The sequence below is a fragment of the Aptenodytes patagonicus genome, chromosome 6 (assembly GCF_965638725.1).
Source record: "Aptenodytes patagonicus chromosome 6, bAptPat1.pri.cur, whole genome shotgun sequence".
In the NCBI taxonomy this organism is placed as follows: domain Eukaryota; kingdom Metazoa; phylum Chordata; class Aves; order Sphenisciformes; family Spheniscidae; genus Aptenodytes; species Aptenodytes patagonicus.
Genome location: NC_134954.1, coordinates 28,654,978 through 28,679,423, shown reverse-complemented (window position 1 = coordinate 28,679,423; position 24,446 = coordinate 28,654,978). Strand labels below are relative to the sequence as shown.

The window sequence follows — 24,446 nt, the reverse complement described above, 5'->3', positions numbered from 1 at the left end:
TCACTTCCACATTCTGAAGAACAGAACTACATTTCTCATGACTGCAGTGGAACAGAACTGAAACATGTTAAAATAACTTCAGAGCAAAGCACTTAGGGATCTGTTTTCAGTCTAAATTGCTCATATCTTAGATTAAGATACTATTTCATTGGGGTCTGAGCACAGAAGACCTTTGGCTCCTGTTGTTCCCTCTTCTCCATTCCCACCTGTTTCTTTACTGGAATTGTGACAACATAAGAAATTTACGTTTACTTCATTCAGTCCCCAACTACTTCTCCATGTGAGATGCAAACTCTCTGGTGTAGGGATTGCTTACATAACAGGTAGCACAATAAATGGATCCCAACTGGAAAGGGGCATCTAAATTCCCCAGGCAGTATACAGGAGTTGTGAAAATTTGCATAATATTGTACTGGGGAAACTGGTCCTTCATTTGGTGACCAGAGTCAAATCTTACTTGGGCATCAACAAAGCAATTCCAGCAGGTGGAACAGGACCCAGAGTGAGAGCAAACACTAACTCAAATCTATCCAACTAGGCAGGCAGGCAGGCCATAAGCACTCAGGGTGTGCACACAGACACCTCTTCAATAAAACACAGCAGCTATCTGTTGCACAATAAGATCATTTAAGAGAAGAAACTGAGCAGGTCACCTCATACACTGGACAGTGCTCAGAAGAAATTACAGAATTCTTGACTTCCAGACATGCCACCTCTTCAGACACAGGAACAACGTTCTCAGTTTTGAGTTCAGTTATGTAAGTTATGCATAATCTTAGGAGTAAAGATGCCTTCTGTGTCACTGATGTTGGCAAAATGGAAATGCAACCTCAGTACAAGGAGACAGGCAAACCCAGTTCTCTCTGCAAGAGCTCAAGCAAGCTGTGTTGTCTCCACCCCTCAAAGGCCAGGCTGACATTAAATTCAGGATTTGTGAACATATTCAGAACAGCAATATTCTGCAGCCACAGTGACAGCAGCATCAGCTTTGTGCCACCATAAAGCTGGCTCAAACCTTACTATGCCTTCTTTAGTGTCTGATTGACATTCAAGCCAAAATTTCAACTGGAGCTAAAAATGGGGGAAAGGATGTTGTCTCACTGCTTCTCCACTGCTGATATGCACTTTATTTTGTGCTCCATCCTTACAAGTGAGGATTTCTCTCTTTTGGGTCTGAAACCTGAACCACTGCAAGAACACAAGGCAGAGGAAAACAATGACTGCTTGAGACATATCAGTATCCAATAGACAGGGAAAGGAAGAAGCACATGAAGAGAACGTTTCAGGAGATGCAGAGGTCTTTGTTGATTTTAGTGATACATTTTTTTATTACCTTACCTCTCGCTGTTGCTGGTCTAAATTGTGTGAATTCCTCTGGCAAAGGGCAATTGTTTTCATTAAAGTATCTTCAATGTTTTCTAGCAAGAGGAGTTCGGCTGAGCCTAAGTTTTTTTGGGAAAAAACAAATTGCAATTATAAAAACCATTAGATATGTTAACTCAATCATTCTGCAAAATAAAATCATGCTGTTCTTCTAAAATCTGTTCACTACAGTGAGCAACTAAATTATAAAGACAGGTCCTGATTTTTGGCACTTTTCCTGAATAGCACAATAAATTGGGCATATAAAACATTTTGTGTAATTGAATAAGGAAGATCTTAGCTGTGGTTTAGGATACAATTATGTAACAAATATGGGCACTGCATTTAATTAGGTGCCCATGAGTCCTTGGGCTAGTGAACAGTACACCTGTGCATATACTCATTTTCTGTAGGCAGAACATTCTTGCTTCTCTGAGAAGTTTGCTTCAAAAAAAAAAGCTACTTCCAGATGTCTCTCATCACTGTTCATATATAAGGCCTGCTAAAGCTCAGTAATGAGTCTGAATGGATTCTAACATAGGAAACGTGTCTGGTAAGCCAGTAAGAGTAACAATCACAATCAAAAGAGCTAACAGGGCAGATGACCACACACACGAAAAACCATCACATTTTGTTTACTCTGATCTTGCTAGAGGTAAGGAAGTGTCATCAGAATAACTACCACAGCCATGTGAATATAAATTTAAAAAATGTCACTGCAATATCTAGAAACCTGAAAGAGGATCTCATTATGCCAGGTGTCAGACATATGCACTTCACATTTTTGTGTTTATCTCTTTTTAATAGAAAATGGAATTTAACTTGATAACTCTTACTTTCATCATCTTGTGTAAGCATCAGCAACTTGCTCTGCAATCGCTGAAACAAAAGAGAGAACTCAGAACAGCAAACTTGCAGAATCTTGATAGAAGTGGTTTTTAAAAGGTATGGTTAACAAAGGCTTACCCTCATTTTCTTCCCCAAAATGACTAACATAGCATAAATGTCTTTCCAAATATGGAAAGGAAAACAGGAGCTGAAAGATTATTTTTGATTAAGAAAAACAAATTTCAGCATCTAGTATCTACTAGATGTTTGTAGACATGCTGGAAGAATACACTGATCTGCCGAGTCCGCAGACAACATACTGTTATTTGACAGAAGCTAAATGCTTCCATGGATTCTAGTGGAAACAAATTGGGAAGCAATGACAATATCAAACCGTAACATATGCCATCATGCTGATGGCATGTCATGCCATGCTGGGATGGCAAAAATGCCACATTCAGGATTTCAGTGTACTGCACCTCAAGCATAACCAGAAAGGCACCATGGATATCTCCCTTCTTCTCCAGTAAATATGAAGAAGCTTCATGGAGCTGATGTTTCTGGGTTATCTGAGTTAAAAGAGAAAAAAAAAAAAAAAAAAGGTTAACGTCTATCTTAAGAAATCTGCCAGTGTTTGTTTACTCCACAAGACAATGATGACCAGATGGTCAGAAAGGATTGTGTCTCCATGTGGTCACAGGCACGTTACCCAAGTCTGAGCACTCCTACTTCTCCCCCCTCCTCCCCCCAGCTATACTGCCTTTGTTTCTCAACTTGCAGTATTGCCACCACCAGCATTAAAATCTTTCTAAAAAAAAAACCAAAACCACCTATAAATCAAGATCAAGGACAGACTATTGTTAAAATTTTCATAAAGGGAAGAAATAATTTCTCTCCCAGCGCTAGCCAAATTTTGGCAGCGTTGCTTTCCAAAAACCCCAGGCCCATGATTGCATATACCTTCAACATACTAATCAACATTAACACAGCCAATCTGCATTCTGCAGTTACTCAGTAGCTTTAGCGCACTAATGGCCTTTTCTTATTAGCCCTGAGACTAAATTGAGAACCAGTACATTAAATATAGCTAACCATGCTGCAGGAGAGCAGTTTAGCAGGGGGGGACAAACAGTGTAGGAAATGGATTGGAAGAGTATCCAGGCACTAATCCACAACCTAGGCGAAAGTACTTTTACAGTACTTTAAAGAGGTAGGAGCTGATTTGAATGCTTCCCCTAGCCCCTGTCCTTATACATGTCTTTCCTACCTGGATGGTTTCTTCCAGTCTGCAGAATTCCAGAACTTTAAGCATCTCCAAAACCTGGTCTGGGCTGTACTGACACAGCAGCTCAATGAAATGCTCAGTGATGCAGGGCGGTAAGTGTATCAGGTCTTGGTTAATGCCTTCTCTGGAATAAAAAAGGCACAGGAGACTCAAGTCAAATTCTAGCCCAGAAGTTTGGCTGGAAAGAAGTTTCTTATTCAATTATGTGTTGTCTTTTATCCTTAATACAGAAGTAAAAAATCTGGTTTTAAGAGAAAAATTATGCTGTTTCTACTAGTTACTGGTGCTGGAGGTCTGTTAGTAGGCATTTCATCTGTTCTACAACATAGTCTAATTTATACTGAGGCATCAGTAGAATATCAAAGACCCCTGGTGAAGAAAGATTCCAGCACAGACACCTCTTCAGCAATTCTATGGCAAAGAGGTACAGAGAACTCACCTAATTTCTTCAATGAAACCTTATGGTCTCTGAGTGGATCAGCTCTGGTATGCTGATCATCTATTTGTCCTATAGACCTTCTCTGCATGTGTTTGAAGAAATATTTTGTTGCTTTTTGCTTATTGCTCCTGAAATTCTTCTTTGACCTGCTTTATCACATTTTAATGTTTCATCTGCTAGAATATGATCCCTTTTATCTACCTCACTGAGATATGACTTCATGCTTCTCTTAGGGAAACATCCCCATTTTTATTTAGTTCCTCTTCTCAGACAGAAGAAAAATAGTGAATTGGGTTTTGTTCTTGCAGAGGCAATAACTCTATGCACTTTATGGTCATTGGTAGAGCAGATCACCAACTGTAAGGTTTTGAACCAGACCCTGCATATTGTTCAGCCAAAGGCTGCATTGTCTCTCAAGGGTTTTGCAACCAGCTGCACTACAGAACCATATTCAGCAGGAACTAAAGACAACTACCTCATCTCCCAGCATGGGATCTGCTCAATCAACACAGGCAGGTGAAGTCTCCAACCTCTGCTGTGTTTCCTGCCCTTGTTATCTCCCTGACCTCCTCTGACCTATCACAAGCAACACTGCCATGATGGTCAGGCACTCAGCAGTGCAGACCTGACACTTCTCTTCTGGTTAGGGCCGTGGATAATGCTGCCTGGCCTGAGCCGTTCAGGAGGCCAAACTAGGACTTCCCTTCTGATTCTAGCTGAGGTAATTTCTGCAGGTGAAGCTCAGAGTACAATTAAACTCATTTAATAAAGATGTCCCTGTAAAAAAGATTTCTCCAATTTCTTTCCAGCAGCAGCTGCTGGCACTGCAGTGGTTCGTGCAGTGGCCATTTTCTAATCCCTTGGCTTATTATTAAGTAAACTCCAAAAGTGGGGGAAACAAAACAGAGAACAGAATTGCTTGCCGTGCCCATGACTGTCCCTGTGTCCTGACTGTTTTTCTACTGATCTTGTTTTTAAAAAGAGCAACATGAAGCAAGAGATTTCAAAGAGTTAGGATGGAAAGGATGATACTTTCCTAGATATAGATATAGCACCTGCAACCCTTCAAAATGAACAGCAGTTCTCCACCACTGTAGGTTAAACTTCATGTGGCAGTTCTAGATGATGCATCATGCAGAGAAACAGCAGAAGTTTAACCTGTCTAGGAAACAGGGCTCTTAAACCTGTTCTGAAGCTCCTGCTAGGAAAGAAAACAGATAAAGGTATGTATTTAGTTTTGTTATCTTTCTGAATGGAAATTCCTAATCAGCAGAAGATGAGTTGATGTGCAAACCCTACCACCATGGGATGGAAAAGGTCTGATATACAATATGATCCTATATTTCCTGGGAGCTACAAGAGCTAACAGGATTATTATCATCCAAGAAAGGCCAGGAGAACTCTGTGCCCCTAGCAAGCCAAAAGAAGCTGACTGTGATTACAATGTTAATCACTCGATTATAAACGATATTTGCACAGAAGTGAAAGCCTCACGCAGGTACTGATCACAGTGTCCAAAGTATGGACACAGTTGTACAAAAATTGGTATCCAAACTATTGTGTTCTGACATCAAATAAAGAATGGACTTTTGAAGGACCAAACAAGAACCCTAAATTCTGGCCTCCTGCATTCACCATCCACTCCTCCCACAACACACACCCTATAAACTCCCCCATGCCTGTAAGGGAGTGAGTGTTCTACTCTTTTTGCTACTAGACTAAAATAAAGCAGCACTTTCTATCTAAGATGATCTATCTACCAAAATGGGAAAAATGGCAAGTCATACATTTTTAGTATGAGAACAAACTTCTAGGCTGCAAATAACTCTGGCACCTAGTATTCATGACTTCATGAGCAAGCTGACCTCTTCCTTAACCATTTTACTTAAGAAATGCAGAGAAGAGAGAACAGAAAGAAAGCTGGATTTTGATAATGTTAAAAACTAAGCAACAGACTTGAGACTTGCAGGTCCTGCTCAGCTCAGTGTGATAAGGTTCATCTTCAATATAAGCATGCCAAACATCTCCTCTGCCATACCCTACATGCTCTTTCCTAAAAGGAAGAGATAATCCTTGGTTTCTCACAAAACGTGGCACAAGCGAGCCTTGCGAGTGTCACAGATAGGTGGTCAGTGAGAACAGCCATTGTAACAGAACCTAAAAGTTTAGGTATCTGTTAATATATTTATAGACCCAGAACACTGTATTGCTAAATAAGTTAATATTGTTGGTATAATACACAAACACATGCTGCAAACAGACATGTTTCACTGCATTGGTTTTTTTAGAGGAAAAAACTTAAGAAATTAAAATGGAAATGTAGCAAAGGCTGTGATTAATGAGCTGAGCAATACACACTACATTCTCTGTTTTCTGTGGCTGCTTATAAGATAAAAACATACAGACATTCGGTTTTAATTTCTCCAGGCAATTTCTGTTAACCCTGTTTCCTCCCTTCCCCCTTCCACCTCCTTTAAAATAAATCTCTGGCTAAATTAAATGGGCCAAGTTAATCCCTAATGCAATTCCACCAACTAGGATAGTTACACTAGCATGATGAGTCTTGTCCCCTTATGATCAAGCAACCAATCATATTTGCGACATTAAAAGCTCATTTACTGCTTAAGAGTCTTTATTTTAATAAGAATTTTGCTCAAAAAAAGCATATAAACATTTAGATTGACTGAAAAGAGACAGATGTTTTCAGAAGAACTTAATCACTATTTTATGCATAGATATACTAACAAAGTATAGGTATATCTGCAGATTAGGTCTTGCATAGCAAGATTTTTCCCTCCTTCCCCACCTCTCTCAGGATACAGTTCAGCTCATTTCGATAGGTCTTAGAAGCAGACAACCTCATAGCACTGAAAACAGACCACAGGACCTTGACTGTTATTAAAAAAAAAAAAAAAAAAAAGCCCCTCCAGCAATCTAGGACCTCTAGAGAACACTTCTTACTGACAACATAGTTTAATAACAATAGGTTAAACCTTGGACTTGCAGACCTGCTTTACGGTCAGTCACTAGCACATGTGAATCCAAAGTATTTAGTACTATTTTGTTCATTTTTCTGCATAACTGTCCCACTTATCTTTTGCTTATTGAGTATTCTGGCTACAACAATCCAGTCAGTACACAGTTTATCTCCATTACTTGGGATGCTGAACATCTTACTGCAGTGCAGAGAATTAGTGGGCTTTGAAACAGAGAGGGAAAAGGAACTGTTCATAAGCTTTCCTAAGGGACACACGGCACAACGTGACAAGCCATGTGGCCTACTGCACCTTGCTGAACACCAGCCTTGGAGGGAAAAGCAGAGATCTTTTGAAAGATCAGATACAGAAAGTTGCTTCCTATTGCTGGTTTGAACACATCATGTGTTGCTTTTGATTAGAAGATAAATACAGGAGAAATGGTTGTATTTAGTTCTAATTATGGTAGAGCTAAATTAGATATGTTTATTACTCAGAGATTATGGAAGCTACTCTATGCCTGAGATTAAAATCCAGGTTAATTACTACATTCATTGGTCTCACTTCCTGCAAGTGATATCACAGCATAAACAAAGTCCTACTTAACATCCAGCTGGGTATCATTTCTGCTTAACTATTCAATTTTCTTCTTAAAATTATTAATTTATTAACTAAATAATCTAATTTCTCTCCTGTAAAACCCAACCAAGATATTTTCTTGGCAAAATGCTGATTTTATGTTGACTTCTAAGAAACAAAATAGGTGTGGAGGTTCACACCTTCCATACAAACATGGCTGTAAAACTCAGGAAATAAAAAAACATGTCTTTTTTTTAATTTTTAATTTACATCCTAACAAAATCCAAAAAAGTGATTAATTCCAGGTTCTAGCTTCCAAAGCATGCTTCTTCTTCCACTTCAAGAAGAACTGAAACATTGACACTTGAATTTAGATAATATTACCTTTTCCTAGTACTCCTCCTCATAAAGACAATTAATTTGTAGCTAATTGACAAAACAAGATCTTGCCTTAAATTGCATTAATAATCGCTTGAAGGCAATTGGAGCTGTGCATATATAAATGTCTTACAAATTAAATAAATAAAATCAAGGTCTTGTAGCATTTGAAACTGATTCAACAGAAAGAGAACACTCAGTGCTGAAGTACTGAAAGACCAGAAGCAGATGGAGCAAGCAAGTAGTTAAAGAGAAGTTTGCAATGAAATGCGGCAGCAATTCTGAAATAAGATAGAAATGAAAAATGCCAATAGACCAAAATGCTTTTCTATTTATGTTAAACTTGGGCACCTTGGTCAAGTAATCAATCAGTGGGTTGAGAACAGAAACTGCCATTTCTGAGAACAGAAATGGCAGTTTCAGTCACAGGTAACCATTTCACAGCCTTCTCAAAGAAGCTGTTACAGCAATGCCCAAACTCCCACCAGTGTGGGGGAGGCATCACACTGCACATACTGGAACCCACACCACTTCCCAGTTAGGAAGCTGGCATGGGCTCTGCTAAAGGATACTTCCCAGAACACTTATTTCTGTGCTATCCTTCTCAACTTTGTGCAGTTTGAAGAGCAAGTCACCTTTTCCAAGCCCTAAACTTGGTTGTAGACTGTTTCAAAGGAATTTATTTTAACCCATGTTTTCAAGCTGTAGTTTGCAAATGGTCTAATTTTCTTACATACCTCGGATCAAGGAGACTCCTCAGAAACTGGAAGAGTAAAAACTGGTCCTGTACAACAGAAGGAGACAGAGTATTACTATTTTAAATAATGTGCTATAAACCAGTGGTTCCTGAACTATATCCATTGAAGAAAATGCTGTTCACAGCTGGTGCCTGATGAAGAAGTTGGTTTAGGCATTTGTCTTGCGTAAATACTCAGAGGATATGTTTACTGACAACAGCTCTGTCTGATCTCTGCGTGCAAGCCATACTGAACTCCAAACTGAAAACTGCGTTATCAAGTGATGCAACCAGCACCTCAGAGATCATACATTTTTACGGCCAGAACTCTACAAACAGGCCAAATAATTTAAATGTAGCAATTCCTGCAGCTGAGTAACTATCAAGCTATTTTTCTTCCATTTATGACACAGTGACAACTTACTATTACTCTTAGCAATTATTTCTTACAAGAATGGCAACCCCACTGTAAAGAAGCACCAACATCAATGAAGTTTGACACTTCACCTGGAGGTTTGTAATGATGCTCTCAATCTGCTCACTGAAGTGAATGGCTACCAAGTCGGCTGCTTTACATGGGCTCAGCAACAGCAACTCCTTCGGAGAGGGAAACACAACAAAAATAATTACTTTTAAGTTCATAGGCAATATAATTATGCCGTTTCACTGAGTCCATTCACATTGTAACTGCATCTTTGCCTAGATGAAAGCTGTAAAATAATGAATACCATTGCACAAAAAGTGATTTTGAAAAAAATTAGAAGAAAGGGTAGTTTGTAAAAAGGCATTTTTGAAAGTTGATGATTTTACTACCCAACAGGCATTGTAAGAATGCAAAACTCTTCACACCAGTGAGACCACATTCTCAGTCCTAAGGCAAGGAAATTATTTCATCAGGTTTTCTGACAACTGCCTTTTACCCCCTGCCAACAAGACCAGCTAGTGCCAACTAGGAACCAGCAGTAGAGAGGAAACAAAGCCCTCAATTGACCCTAGGGAATTTCTCAGTCAAATGGAAACAGTGTTTAACTGGCTTGAACTGAACCACAGGTTTAAAAGCAGGTTTCCTGTAACTGTTAACGGTACCTGATACCTGTCCAGGCCTGAAAAAACCAGAATAATTTCTTTACTGTAATAAAAGGAAAAAATTCTTTAAGATGCCTGTGGGTTTGCATCCTGTCAACCTTGATCTAAAAGGCTTCATATCATAGAAGTTTACACAACCCAGAACATGAGGTTTTTTGCTCCTAATGTTTCAAAATGCATCCATGCTTCCAAACAAATGAAAAGCAACTGCTTCAAACCAATATTGGGTACCTGGTAACCCTTCCCAAAAGCCCCTGCTAAGCCTACAAAGGAGAAAACATTGCTTTACTAAACTGTTACAGTGATAAAGAAAGGAAAATTTCATAAACATACATCTAGAAGAAAAAGAAAAAAACTTGAAAAAGTTACTTAGCACTAGCTTGGTCTCCAGATAGATGTAGCAGCCACCAAATGCAGTCAGTGTCAGCAACAGACCAGGGTGAGGGGAAGAAAGGAAGTAACAAGAAAGAATGTGACTACTCCACAAGCTCTTTAAAGAAGAGCTATCATAAAGGATGCATTTTGTGAGGTTTCCAAAGCAAAATTTGCCTACCATATTGTACATAATGCAGCTCTGCGGTGTTTGACCCCACAGCTTTACTGCATGAGCCACAGCTCTTAGTTGCTTCCCCAGCGCCCAGGAGCACAACACCTTCAGCTCACAAGCCCAGGCAATCCAAAGGACCCAGAAGATCTTAACCACAGGAGTGCAGAGGAATGCAGAAAGGATGTAGTGTGACTGCCTTCATTTGTTTCTCTCTCTGGAAAAACCCTCCCTGGGAGTCTTCAGGACTGCTGAAGATAGGACTGACTGGCTAGAGGGAGATGGCCCAGCCTCCCTGTAACTGACTGCAGCTCTTGGATCAGTGTGACCTTCGTAGCTTACACCCAAGCAAAAGGTTTTGGGCTTGGGTTTTCATCCTCTCCCAGGTTTGAGCGATTTGCAAACATGGTACTTCTTAGGTAGACAGCCCTTGAGGAGACAGTACTGACACAAGGCACGTGGGTCTGAGGACAGAAAGTGACCACCACAAACAGAACTATGATTGAAGAGAAGCCTTAGGCTTTATTTTCAAGATAAACATCAAGGAACAACAGGTATGTAGGATGATGGTGAAAATAAGAAGTGGCACTGATCACAAACCCCACTTTCTGTAATACGATCACCAGGAAAGCCTCTCTAGACACTGCTAGTTTCAACTGAAGAGGCTGGTTTGCTACTTTCATACCTAAGCAGATGAAAGGACAGTTGTACAAAGACCTGAAATCACAGTGTCATCCTAGTAAAATGTTATTTACTATTTTAAGTCTTCTGAATGTCTGAGAGCAGGATTAATACAACAAAAAAAACCCAAAAACCCATAGCAGCCAATAAGCTCTTAAGCCACATGAAATTGTGTATATTGTTCACCAATGCTGGGAAAAGAGATGCCGAAAGGGAAGAGGGAGTTGATCTCAATGACAGCACCCAAGAAAGGTGACCTACAGAACTGATAATCTGCCCAGCAGCTTTTTGGAGGAAGCTGCAAAAAGCACAGGTAAAAGCAGCCAGCAGTTACCTGCAAGGCTGGTGGAACCGTGCAAGAAGCACTGTTTTTAAGGATGGCCATGGACAAGTTGAGAGGAGTTTTTTCTGTTGTTTGCCAACTTCAGAAAAGTATGCAGTTCTGACAAGTTGGCCACTGGGCACTTCTGATGCTGTACAATAATCAAGAAGTGGCTCCACCAGACTGAGAAAACATAAACAAACGACTCAATACGAAAAGCTGGCAGTCTTAGCCTACAACAAGCTTATCAAAACCAGTACAACACAGTGAGAAACATCAGGAAGGGCAACCCAGGACATTTCTGATTTATCCTGAGACACCCAAGCATGGAACAGCAATTGTAAAGGCCTCAGGCTGAAGAGACCCAGCAAGGATTTGACCAAGCAAATACCTGTGATTTGATAAAGTCACAAAATAGGGCTTATAGAGGGAGGCTGACTCACTCATAATGCCAAACAATTTGGGCTGTATATACCAATACAAGCAGAGACAAGGGATGCAGTAGGGGAAGAATGAAGCAGACACAAGGAAGCAGCAAAGTAGACAGCAGTTTGCTCAACTGGGAAAGTCCAGTGTGGAACCACAGTTGCTCTGATAAGGCAGTAATGAGCCAGGCCCGCTCAGCCACAGCACAACCATCACCACCAACAATTCCCATAGGCTCTGAAAGTGCATCTGGAGAGTGGGCGTGAGCTCAGTGAGCTGCATGTCATACAGCTGGATTCACAGCATTTCGTTGTTTATTGTCTTTCAAATCATTTTCCCTCTTGGTCCATTTTCTCATTAGTCACGCACTACTTGCAGATGCTGGTAGGGACTGAAAGTATTCTGTATCTTTCAAATGTACCTAGTACTTTTTTGTCCACCTCACAGGACACAGACTTCTGTGGCTGTTTTCTGCTAAAGTAGTCTAGGCAAGTGCATGACTGCTTGTTTTATAGACAGAGTTATTTTCCTGGCTTATCTCCAGATAACCCTGGAGGGGACTGACACCACCTTGTAGGAACTAGAGATATTATGGATTCCCCATATCTACTGACTGGACAATTATTTCAGACACATCTATCTCCATCCCCTGAAGCAAAGAGAGATTGCAGAGATGGGAAAAGTTATTAGCTAGAGAAGTCTAGCAACAGTCCGTATCATACAGTAGAAGTCATGACCCCATCTTCCCACAGGTTAGAAGTGCCAGGGTACCAAGGTTGAATGCTATTACCATTGTAAGACGAGGAATGTGATACCAGACTGTGAGGTCAGTGATGTCAATGTCCTGACCTTGCTGCTGCTGCAAGCTCAAGAGATGAAAGACTTGCTAATGTTTCCGTTACCTGCTACACAGCACTCACTAGCCATCATCCCCTGATAAGGTCCCATTATCCAGACAGCAATACTTGAAACCAGCAAACCAAGGAGGCCAGCCTGAATCTGAGAGATGCACTTATATTAATATATGAGACCACAAAACCTTAAAGTCAGAGCTTCCTAAACAGTTCTGATTCGAAACTGTGTCATTTCTGCTTACAGAACAGCACTCGGCCTATCCAACAGGAGTTAGCAGTAGCTCAGGTACCATGGGTTTAGGATACACTGTACCTCTATATGTTCCAAAGCTTTCTGCCACACCAACTGCTTTTCTTCAGCACTGTAGCCAGGCATGGACAGGATATTGTGAATATAGTTGAAAACTTCTTCCTGTAAGGCATAAACCCATAAATGGTATCGTATGTTCTGCAGCGCCACTAACAGCATTAGATTTTGCTAAGGGAGAGCATTTCAAACAGTCTTAGGATGACCTCAGGGCTAGTCCTCTCTTAGCAAGTCAGGATAAGTTATCTGCAGGCGAGATTATATGTCCCTAAATAGTTCCTGAAGAACTGCCAGGAAAAAAAAGCCAAGGGGAACAGAATTGATGCTAAATATGTTAAGCACTGAGGTCAAAAGAGAATTTTTCTTCCACTATTAGAAATGTCCCCCTCTTGCTCACAGGGAAAAAGGACAGGACATCACTCTTTAGCTAGGAGCATAAGCAGAGAAAAGAATGCTCTACCAGAAGGTAGGTCAGTTTTCCCAGCATATTCCTGAATTCCTTTTCAACATTAGCCTCTCCCCCACGTTCTCCTGCACTGTCCTCAGCTCAGATGCTCTCCTGTACCATAGTTTTTGACTGTCTCACTATCACAACCTATCTCTTCTGACTCCTTCACCCACACAACTTTCAGCACAGTGGTTTCATAAGGAGCTGGTGAGATCAAATTTGCCAGATGCTCCTCCCAACTTCTGCTGGTGGTAGGGAAGAGAATACCTCAAAAAACTGTGGCAGATATGCAACTTATGCACATGCAGAAGGTAATTGCAAAGAGATAGTAAGGGCAGAGAGACTCCATCCAGGGGGAGAAAAGAGGGGACTGATGGCAGAAACAAAGTATTGCAGTTAGTAACATTTGCAATAAATCCCACCTTGCACTCAGGTTTTATGTATTAGCATTGTTTAAATTTAAAATGAAATTAAAAACTCTGAAGCTTTAAAAAAAATCAACTCCTCTCCAACACACACACAAACACAAAAAGCCTGACTATAACTAAGAAAACTCAACTGTAAAAGGAGGATACTTTTTAAGATAGAGAAGTATGACAGAAGAACAGGGCTGTTGTGCCCATTCACACTCCGGCCAGCAGGACAGGCAGGACAGGCTGCACTGCTATGAAGAAGAAAGGCCAGAAGCACCAGATTTACTCACCTTTCTCACTGGATCACGCAAGTAACAGCCAATTATTTTGTCATAGCGAAGCTCTCGTTCATACATGAACTCGCAAATCTGATAGCTAAAATGAAAAATACTTTCCACATTAGGAAAAACACACCCACTCAGCTGAGTCAGCAGAATAGAAGTAGGTAGCTCAGATCTAGCACAGTTTGGCAGCACTCAGAAGAAAATACAGCATGTTTTACAAAAAGCATTTGGAAGTATCCTACATTAAGGTTTTCAGCACACAGGTTGGGTGGCTCCAGTTTACATATGCCATTTAGTATCAGCCACAGGCCTATCAACCTCCCTCTTTTTGGGAAGTTATCATACAGAACAGAGAAAACCAGAGTTACTAAGGTGAGAGGCAAGGGACAGAGGACGAAAATCCTTAAAGAAATCAGGTTTCACAGGTTCTGCTGTTCATAGATCATCCTCCTTACTTCCGTAACACACTCAGCTCTAAACTAGGCTGATCCACAATACTAATTTGAAGAAATATACTGAACATGACTCAATAATGTGTTATGACACAGCTTCCTACCTTCAGATTTTAATAAACACCTTTAATATTTTGAGACTTTAGATAAAAACAGATGCAACTGAGGCAAAACAAATGAAAAGTCTGCTAAATAACATTACACTATAGGTCTTTTAGCTCTGATGGAAGTGGCTGAGCTGGTGGTTCTGGCTGTCAAACTCTCTGAAGCAAGGAGAAAAATTGCATTTCTTGAGTCTGAAAAATTTGGTTGAGTAAATCCTTCTAGGGCACGCAGAAAAACAGGCATGGCATACCCCACCACTGCACTTCTATCCCTCTGGTCCTTTGTAGTATGGTGGATTAATTCACATAACATCCAAATTCAAGACTTTGATGAAGATGCCCCGCCCTGGCTGACTCTGTTCAGGCATGACAGACTCTTTCTGGAAGTGTAAAGCATCTAAAGGAGATGGTGGAAATTTTTAGCCTTTCCAGACACTGTGTTTGTCTCTCCTACTCAATTCTAAAATGAGTACCATGGGGGTGGCTTCAGACCCCTTCGTGCTTTTAAATCCACCTGTGGGTCTCACCCGAACGAGTCATCTCCATCTGTCAGTGGTAGAGCATTCAAATATACAACTATACCTTTAAACAAAGCCTGGGCTCTAGGATAGGAAGTGCCAAAACTCATCAAGCCCCACAGGGTTTCATTCTGAAGGGTTTCCACAGCTCTACCCCCTCTTATCTTAACGATGCTTTCTGTAAGAACACCCCATAGAGATAAGATAGAAAAACTGGGACTAAATAAGAACATATTAAATGAAGCATATGTGAATGCATAGGGAAAATAATCGCAAACACAGCTGCAAAGTAGGAACAAGAAATGTGGAGGAAAAAACCTTTGGAGGAGATTTAAATGCAGTATTTATATATTGCACATGGCAACTTACAATTCTGCTTTTTCTGCCATTTGGATAAGACGGTTCTCTTCAAACTGTACGATCCCTCCTGCCTGGAGCAATTCCAAAAGGACCTGCAGATATTGAAGGCCAGTTGTTTAAGTTGCAGTAGTAGCTGGACAGCCAGTGCCATTCAAAAGTACAGTTCCTGCTCCATTAAACATTGTATTAACACAGGACTTATTTTACAGATTTTTTTAATTGATCGTCCATTAACTATGAAGGTCACGTGCTTATCCAGAACTTCTCCTGCCTCTGTTCTTACTGCTGTCAAACCTTTCCTGAGGGCAATACTGGGGTAGGATCCTCCTTCACTCCTGCTGTGTACAGCACTGCCCAATTCTTCCGTGCTGGCCACCATTCCTACGCTAGGTGACTGCTTTAGCATACGACCTTCAGCCAGCATAAGTTCCCAATGAGGCTGAACTTTGCTCTACAGTCTGGTCATACCTGGTGCTTAAAGAAATGTTCCCTTGAAGGCTGTTACCTGTTGCCTCTCTGAATGGCGGGAGTCATCATCCGGACTGCACAGAAATTCAAGGACCTGTGCAAGGATGTAGAGGTTAGCATGAGTTAAGCCTAGTTAGTGTAGCTGTTAGCATAAATCTAACAAGCAGATTGTGAGCACCAATAATGGCAACAGCAAATCAGAACACAACAGTGCAATTTGAATGTACTATTCATCCGTGAGGTATTCTCTACTTGGTCCTATAACTAAGGAGACTTAAGAATACTGGAGTAACCAAGAACTGCTGAAAGACTCCAGCGAGGGAAACCCATGACTCTGCAACCAGGATCTAGAACCAAACTTTGGGAAACCCAGGGAATATAGAAGAACTCAGGGGACCCCATGACCCTGCCTTGGACCACACACCAAACAGCTGGAACCACTACGCTGACCCTTTCAACTTCTCTCCTGGACTGTGCCATCTCTGCCAGAAAAACAGGAAATCATGTAATTCATAAAATTTAATATATCTGCAATTACAATGTTTAATCCAAATCCACATAGCCTCCACAGACTTCTTTGGTCTTAAATTATGACAAAGGACATATATTTTCTAACCCGTTTTTTATTAGTGTTCATATACCCATATCATCATCAAAGCACAACTGCTGTAGCCATTGAAGACGCCACCTCAGTCCCAGGAATTTCTGGGACTTAGACTGGGATATAAACTTAACCCATGCAAGCTTTAGGCATGCATTGGTGCATATCAGCCTATTTCAAACAGCAGAGAAGGATGGTGGCCATGCAAACTAGAAATTACCAGCTATGTATACAAGCTCTATGAGCTCGCTAGCGTCATTTTAGTTGGCATCCTTTATCTCCCTATCTTGGCATCTTCATACACATAACAAGTGACAACAGAGCCACCAAAATGCTCACTGGGGCTTAAAGATAAACAGCTTGGTTCCAGCCCTTATGGGTCTTTGCTTTCCCTCTCCTGACACACTAGTGACCACAGGAATCTGCCATTCCATGGAGAGGAGCAGAGGCTGTTCCATCTCCTAGGACCTGACCCTATTTCTCACACAATTCCAGCAGGCAAGCTGAAATATGGAGCTGACTGTGCTTCTGTGGTCTCTCCTACTCTGCTTCTTTGAAACCACAACAAAGTCCCAGATGCTACCTGTTTTATAATGCAACAGTCCTTCCAGAATTGCTTCAGTCCACAGCACTAGCCACACCTTCTGTGGTGCTGCACCCTGTTTGGAATTTTTCCACCCCTCACAAAGAAATACTTGCCTGGTCAAAAAGCGTCCTGTTCACAAACAATGTATTGTTGGGCTTGGCGAGCTGACGGGCAAGGAAGGTAAAGAGACAGCCAACCTGCGATGGGGTAAAGTCAGAATTCTCTACCATGACCTGAGAAGCATTAGAGAGAAAAGAGAAAAATAAAAACACAAGTGATTGATTCTGCAACTGCCTTTAGGAAAGCAATCAGGACACTGCAACAAGAAATCCCTGTACAGCCATCATGTCTCCTCCTACCCCAGACATCTACACAATCTCCTGGTGCTAGTCCATCCTGAAGGTCAAAAGATAAGCCACCTTCCATGGCATTTAACTGTGTCACCTGAAGACACAGACAGTGGATGTGTCCTTGCTAAATCACCTCTGTCCTAAAGCTGAAGAGGCTCAACCTCTCTGCCATATACTCAAGGTAAGTATTCTTGCATGTCCCTGATTTTCAGGTGTGAGGGGGCTCCAAACCCACGTTTATCTCCATCTCTGTAGTCTGTGCTGATCACTGGACGTGTAACAGAGCTTCTGAGCAGAGAAATGTTGTCACATGAGGAAAAGAGATAAAATTAATAATTATAGGAAAAAAAATACATATGACTTCAAGCCCCAGGCACTCACCACTTCAATTGTGGTATGCAGAACTGATCAAATGACTAAGAAACAACGGTAGGTTTTGGGAAAAGTTTCTTTTCTTGCATTAAATTAGCTGTTAGTCTATGAATATTTTGAGAAACTTGTGGCTGTGCTGACTTGACTTGAAATTACAGAAAACTGGAATACCTAAGAGTCACTACAAAAGGGATTTGAAACCTGAGAAGTGCTTGTCTGGCATATAAAAAACGAGCATGATGTGTCCTGACTTGGTGTCTCACGCTTCTAAAAAAATCCTAAACATTAAGGGAAAGTGAAATGCCCCTGTTTGGAGAGTCCCCCGCTAAGAGCAGTGGGTTTAGTTGGGAGGAAATCCATCACCTGAACAACTCTCTCAGCTAATGTCTAAGAATTGCTCTAGCAAAGCCTAGACACAGAGCACCTCACAGTTTATAACCTCATTCAGTCTAAGCTTGGGAGATAGAATTGATTTCTTAAAGCGACCCGGAGTTCCAGATCCCCATGAGATGCTAATGGTTATCTTACACAAGCAGAGGCAGACAGGTAAGACACATTAACGAATCAAGTAGAGCTCTGCTTGAAATATCAGCTAATGCTATCATTCTTTTTTAATCTTCATTTTCTGTTTAAAAAGGCTATTTCATACAGGAGCCTAGTCAGATGGCATTAGCTAATAGCATTAAAAATATGGCTCACTAAAACAATAGGAGTGTTTTATTCATTTTAGCTTTGTTTTTCACAAACTGGGTCCTCATCAGTCCATGTGAAGTTGAAAATACTGTGCCTCTGAAACAGAGCAACCTTACAGAGGCCGCAGGCTAACCACGTGGACTTTCTAAAAGACAATATATTTGTCCAAGTTTAGATCAGCATTAGCAGAACATCTACGTTGACCAAACTATTTTAAAAGTGCAGCTATTTCCTAAGTGGTTTTTTTTTGCCAATGATAAATTTAAATAAAAAGTTCCAAGTTTGTTTTTTTTTTTTAATCCAAAAGGAGAGCAGATTCCAGACCAAGGGACTGACAGTTTTCGTAACACCAAATTGTTTGCCTGCAGATGCATTTAATCCTGCAGCACTTCTCACAATTACCCTCCTTTTCCCCTCCAAGAGCAGGGTTGAATTCTGTTGTGGTGGACATTTGCTATGTGGCCAGCAGCACAGAGTAGGGCTGTAAACAGCTCGATCCAGCCTACGCCGTGCCACAGGAACACATCCCACAGTAGCTCCAGAGCACAGCTGCAGTGTGCCACCTCCTGCTGATGGCAGCTAAAGACACAAAAAAGCATAGTCTAACACAACACAGGGCTGACTAACATCCTAACAGCAACATCCAGGCAGGCTCACAAAAGTTCCCTCACGGTGACATTATCTCAGACCCTCCAACACAGCCTACTGCAGCAGCGCTGTCACTGAATTCACTCACTGCTGCCCTTGCTCTCATCTATCAATGATGACAGTGACAGGGAAACACTGCTTATGATATGTTTATACATAAACAGCTTCCAAGTGGAGTTACTCATTATTAATGCTGACAGCTTTGAAGGGGAAAGCAAACGGCATTTGGCAGTGATAGCTTTTAATGAGAACATTCATTGTTAAGGAACACGGTCTGCAAATGACAAGTGATTTCTAGAGCACCAGGCTGATAACTCTGACATTCCTCTTCTCTCCCATTTACTAAAGATAGGCCTGTCATTCTGGGTATGTTACATCCCAAACACAGCATTTACAGATACAGGGAACAGGGTTTTATCAGAAGAGCGTTGGCACCCTGCCAACCACAGGATTCCTGGGACCTTTTTTCCTCCTCAGAAGGAATCAGGGAGTGGAATCAATGAGAAGCAGATAAAAAGAAACTTAACAGTGCAGAGAGGAGAAATTTGACAACAAAGTACAACCCAGGTGAAATCACAGACAGCAAAGGAGACCTCTCTGTCACCATACTTAATGTGCATGAAGCATCACTTCCGAACATCCAACCGACAGCCTTGGTTGAGATGAATCCACGCTCCAGCCCACCACCTTCTCAGAGGTGTCATCCAGGACAGGACTGGAAACACCTCATTCAAATTACAGGCTTTACTGCACAGTGTTGTATACAATCAGTCAGATGTAAACACAGAGGTTAATTTTTAGGCACACTCACTTTCAGAAGTATGTCCACAATTCTCTGTTGATATTCCACAGCTTGCTTGTCATTCTTAAAGTCTTCAAAAGTCTGCATGAGGCAAAACACTGACACCTTGAGAAGAATGCTCTCCACTGCCAACCCCAGAAATACAAGCAAACACAAAGAAGCAGACACATCACAAAGCTGTCAATGCTTTTAAGTCCTTTCTGTGCATATCACCTAAGCAGCAGGTTCCAAGATACAATTTGCTCTTTTGTAACTACCAAAATGGTTCTTACTTATTCAGGTAAAAGTAACAGGTCCAAATAGACAGAAGAAATTCAAGAAATTTGGAAAGGAAGAAAGATGAATCTTTATGCAGGAGAAAGATGTAGATACTAAAATACTCTTTACAAATACATTATTCTTGTTTTACCTGTGCTTTAAAGGTGGCCTCTGTTACCAGAGTCTTCACTGTATAATGTCATGTTCATCAATTTATATTTAAGGACATAAAGGACTACTATGATCTCCTCTGATATCTTATAGAACACACATCAAAACTGTTCCTGCATCAAGCCAGTAACTACTGGTTTAGCCAAAGCATGAACTTTTTAACAGGAATCTTGCAGATCATGCAAACATGACATAGATGATGGAAGAACTGGTGTTGCATTTTTCTCTTGGAGGAGATCAACAATCTCTTACCAGAGCAAGAACATTAAGGAATTCCCGAGTATCAAAGTGCAGCAACGTACGAACATAAGGGTAGACCTCTTCATCCACAGATCCCTCAGTTGAATGCAGCCGGATGAGAAATTCAAAGACCTGCAATGAAAATTCAAACACACACAGCAGATTTCCTATGGATTTCAGATAACTGATAGCACAAGCACATGGGAAAGCAGCATTGTTACCTGCTTTGCACTTAAGCTTTAAAGCACCTTAGGAGTCCATCAGTGTTCTTACTTGAATGATGTTTTCTGCTGCTTGTTAGCAGGAAAAAAATTCCCTCTCCTTAGACTCGCCAACCAATTTAAGACCAATCAAAATTTAAGATCAAGCAAAAATTAAGGCTTATACTTGCAGACTGAAGCATGTGAAATTAGAGAACTCCCTCCCCTTCCTGGCAGCTCTCCTGAGAAGCTGTGCAACTCCTCCTTATCCAAGCCACAGGTCCTCTCCTTGTCAGCAGTTCCCTTGGGAAGAGCCAGTCAATCTGCCCCCTCACTTTGAGGCATAAAGCTTTTGGCGCTGCAAAGACTGACTTAGGTGCTATTCAACTCTATCTCTTCCACTGACTTTCTAGTTCCTGAAATTTGACCATGTCTTTCAAAATTAAGGCAACTCCCTTTATTGAACCACTGACAGGGGTGTCCAGACCCTCCTATGGAACCAACAGGGCAGTGACAGCTCCAGGTGTCTCAAACACGCTCATAACAGATCTGACTACCGGCAGAAAGAGAGCAGACTGCTGCAGACTGGCTAGCACTCATGAGTACGTATTAAGATACACACTGGGATCCCATGGAGAACTGACAGGCGATACACTCGCCCAGCCATCCTCAGGAAATGCCACGTTCTCTCATTTACTCCTATTCAGAGTTAATTTTCCTGTTACCACAGTGGCAGTGAAGCCAGGAGGAGTTAGCAGCTTGACTTTCAGACCCACAACCTTCCCTGTGGCCTCCTTGAACCTGATACCCACCTGCCAGCTGGGAACTCTTAAGAAAACAAAACAAAACAAAAAAACCCAGACTGTAGCTAGAGTGGATTTAAGTATCCAGACAGAAAGGTGTTACTTAAGCCAAGCGCTCAGAAACACTCTCAGAGGTCATAAAAAGGAAAGGTTGACGGCTCCTCCCCAGAGCTACTGCTGCTGGCTGGGCTATCACTTCCCCTCAGACCTCGAGCCACAGTCTGTTGCTGTGCCAGCTCTAGTGTGTGCAGGGGACAACTTGATAAGGACCATGGGAGAGAGCAACAGCCTAGTGCTTGATCCAGCAAAGGGGAACAGACTGGTTTGCACACCCTGTGAGAAAAGGATTTACAGTAACCCAGAGCTACCACATACATATAGTTACAAGCTCTGGATTAGCACAAAAAAAACAAAATAAAACAAAAAACCACCAAAAAAATCCCACCCAACAACCAAAAAATATCTGTTCCATTGTACCGCAAAGAGAAAATGCAAAACAGAAAGCACTTCCTCTTACTGAAACCCAAAAATAGTGAAATGCTAGAGACCCCCAAAAAAATGTTTGCAGTAAAACAGGCCAGAAACTCAGGAAAGAGTTTTATGAGCACAAAATGATGATCAGGAGCATCCTCTGTTTTAAGAAATTGTCAGAGATGACTCCAAAGGATTTAAGCTTTGCCCTAGGTCAAACTTCAGACACAGCTTAAAGAGAAAGAAATAGTCAGCTTGAGGGCTCTGATGGAAATAATGAATAAGGAAAGCAGATTTACTTGGCAGTGACCAAGCCAACTTTCATAACATGTAATCTGCATGTCTAGTCATACTTTTGGCATAAGTTCACTGTGATTTTAGCTAGGTACTCTCTCCCTACGATGAAACCATTAAAAACATGCTCACACCTGTCCTGAACAAATATATAAGGCACATGCAATAGTACTTGTTGCCTTGAAACAACCTGCCAATCTCTTGGGCAATCAAGATGGAATTTGATTTCACATTTCTCCCAATGTGAGAGCTACTGTTGCAGACTCGGAACAGTGTGATGAATCCGGCCAGCCAAAGATGGTCCACTGAACAGGGCGGCAAAGAACAACATGAAGAGATGCAGCTCAAGAATCAAACCTTGTCCCAAAAGGAGGACAGTGGGACAAGCCTGCACTGTCACAGGATAATGGCAGCACACAGAAGACTTAAGGCATCAGCTGCTGTTCCTAAAGTGCCCTGGGAAGATGATTTAGATATTAGGCCACAGTTCTTCCTAGAGGGACTAGGCAGAACAACAAAAGAATGAGAGATGGGTAGTCAGCCTGTGCTCAGCCCACAGGGTCTAAAACAAGCAGCTTCAGAGCCTATAAACATAGGTATAGACTTTTCTGAAGCAGCTAAGATCCTGCCTTATAAGCAGAATGGCTGGACATGCTCAGGGCCAACTCTCCCAAACTAAGGATGGCCAAGATGTGTGGATGAAGAGGAATGTAGTACCAGCCTATTGCCTCCTAACCAGAGCTGGAACAGACTGAGAAAGCAGACGATCTTAACAGAGTCACCACAAGACTGGAAAATGTCAAGCCATGGGTTGCTTTATGCCTTTTCTCAAGAGAAGGAAGAAACTGGCTACCTTTTAAGTTGTCTCAAAGTGGCGCTGACTATCAGAAAAGGGAAACTGTCTTTCCAAACACCATCACTGTGGAATAGTCTTTTGGGAAAGCCTCTTCCCTTCCATGCTGTGGGCAGGAGGCAGTAATAAGGACATAAGGGGAAGAGTTGTCAAACAACCTGAATCACAGACCTCACAGCCATCACAGATTCACCTCAGCTCCAAACCTCTGATATAGTCATAGACATTAGGGACAACAGGAACGTAAGCTGTAGGCCAACCCAAAAATACCCATACAAAAAACTGGAATCACATCAACTGGAATCAAATGCTAGGATACAGCAGTTTAAGTTCAGAACTGACAGCATCCTCCTTTCTGTCCAAGTACCAAAAGACATCTAATGTTAAACCCTTTCCCAGTTCTGTGGCCTCCAGAACCTCCTTCCTGCCAAAGGAGGCTCTCAAGAGGGGTTCCTGAGATAAGCCTAAGGACAGATGTGTTGCAGCCCCCTGAACCTATTAAGTAGCTCTGGCAAACAATTGCCCACATATGACTGTGTGAAGTGGCAGAGGAGCAGCCACCACTGAAACAGGTAGCTGGCTGACCCCGGAAGCCAGGGGTACAAGGATGCAGTCTGGAGCACTTGATTACAATGCGCTTTTGACCTCACCTGGATACCTGCAGTTATCACAAGGCTGGAAATTTATCTTCAGCAAATACAATGTCTTGATGAGCAGAGATGAGCATGAACACACACTAATATAATTATGAACATAAAATCATAAAAGAGAAGACAGCTACAAATTTCTGGTAACTTTGTGGTAAAGAATAAGGGGGGGAAATAAGAACTCTATGTTCCCACACCCTAATTTACAGTTGAAAGAAAAATATTAAGCTTAAATGTTCAGATTGCAACAACTGTTTGATTTCATTCTTTAAAAATTTATTTAGTATTTACAGTGGTATATACTCATATCACAAGGATACAGCTATCAGATTGATAATAGTTTTCTATCAGAAACCCATGAAATGAGACATACGCAGCTTCTTCTAAAAACCTCATATGGGAAAGTTTTCTTCCGAAAGGCTGCTCACCTGATTTTTAACCAAAGGTACCAGATCTTCAGGAATATCACCCAATGGATATGCACGGCCTGCCAAGCAGCAGCTATGGAAAAGGAGGGGAAAGGCATTTTTAATATGTCCTGACATTAAACAAATTGAGGAGAACAGTTTATTTTTTGAGTTGGTTTTCAGGATGCTCTTAAAACAAGC

The 24,446-nt window shown here is 41.4% G+C and overlaps 1 protein-coding gene across 2 annotated transcripts in view; it reads right to left on the bottom strand.

Annotated features, from left to right (window-relative positions):
* The window catches only part of VPS8 (VPS8 subunit of CORVET complex), an 89,940-nt gene that overhangs the window by 24,727 nt on the left and 40,767 nt on the right, over positions 1–24,446 (bottom strand). For both annotated transcript variants that reach the window (XM_076341748.1, XM_076341747.1), the window contains exons 25-38: positions 24,267–24,339; positions 20,583–20,702; positions 19,911–19,982; positions 17,150–17,269; positions 15,887–15,943; positions 15,391–15,473; positions 13,954–14,038; positions 12,809–12,907; positions 9,090–9,179; positions 8,584–8,630; positions 3,458–3,599; positions 2,670–2,759; positions 2,199–2,241; positions 1,339–1,442 (exon numbers count right to left, since the gene is read on the bottom strand). In XM_076341748.1, the coding sequence (XP_076197863.1) occupies positions 1,339–1,442; positions 2,199–2,241; positions 2,670–2,759; positions 3,458–3,599; positions 8,584–8,630; positions 9,090–9,179; positions 12,809–12,907; positions 13,954–14,038; positions 15,391–15,473; positions 15,887–15,943; positions 17,150–17,269; positions 19,911–19,982; positions 20,583–20,702; positions 24,267–24,339 (1,225 nt within the window). The remainder of the gene's footprint in view (positions 1–1,338; positions 1,443–2,198; positions 2,242–2,669; positions 2,760–3,457; positions 3,600–8,583; positions 8,631–9,089; positions 9,180–12,808; positions 12,908–13,953; positions 14,039–15,390; positions 15,474–15,886; positions 15,944–17,149; positions 17,270–19,910; positions 19,983–20,582; positions 20,703–24,266; positions 24,340–24,446) is intronic.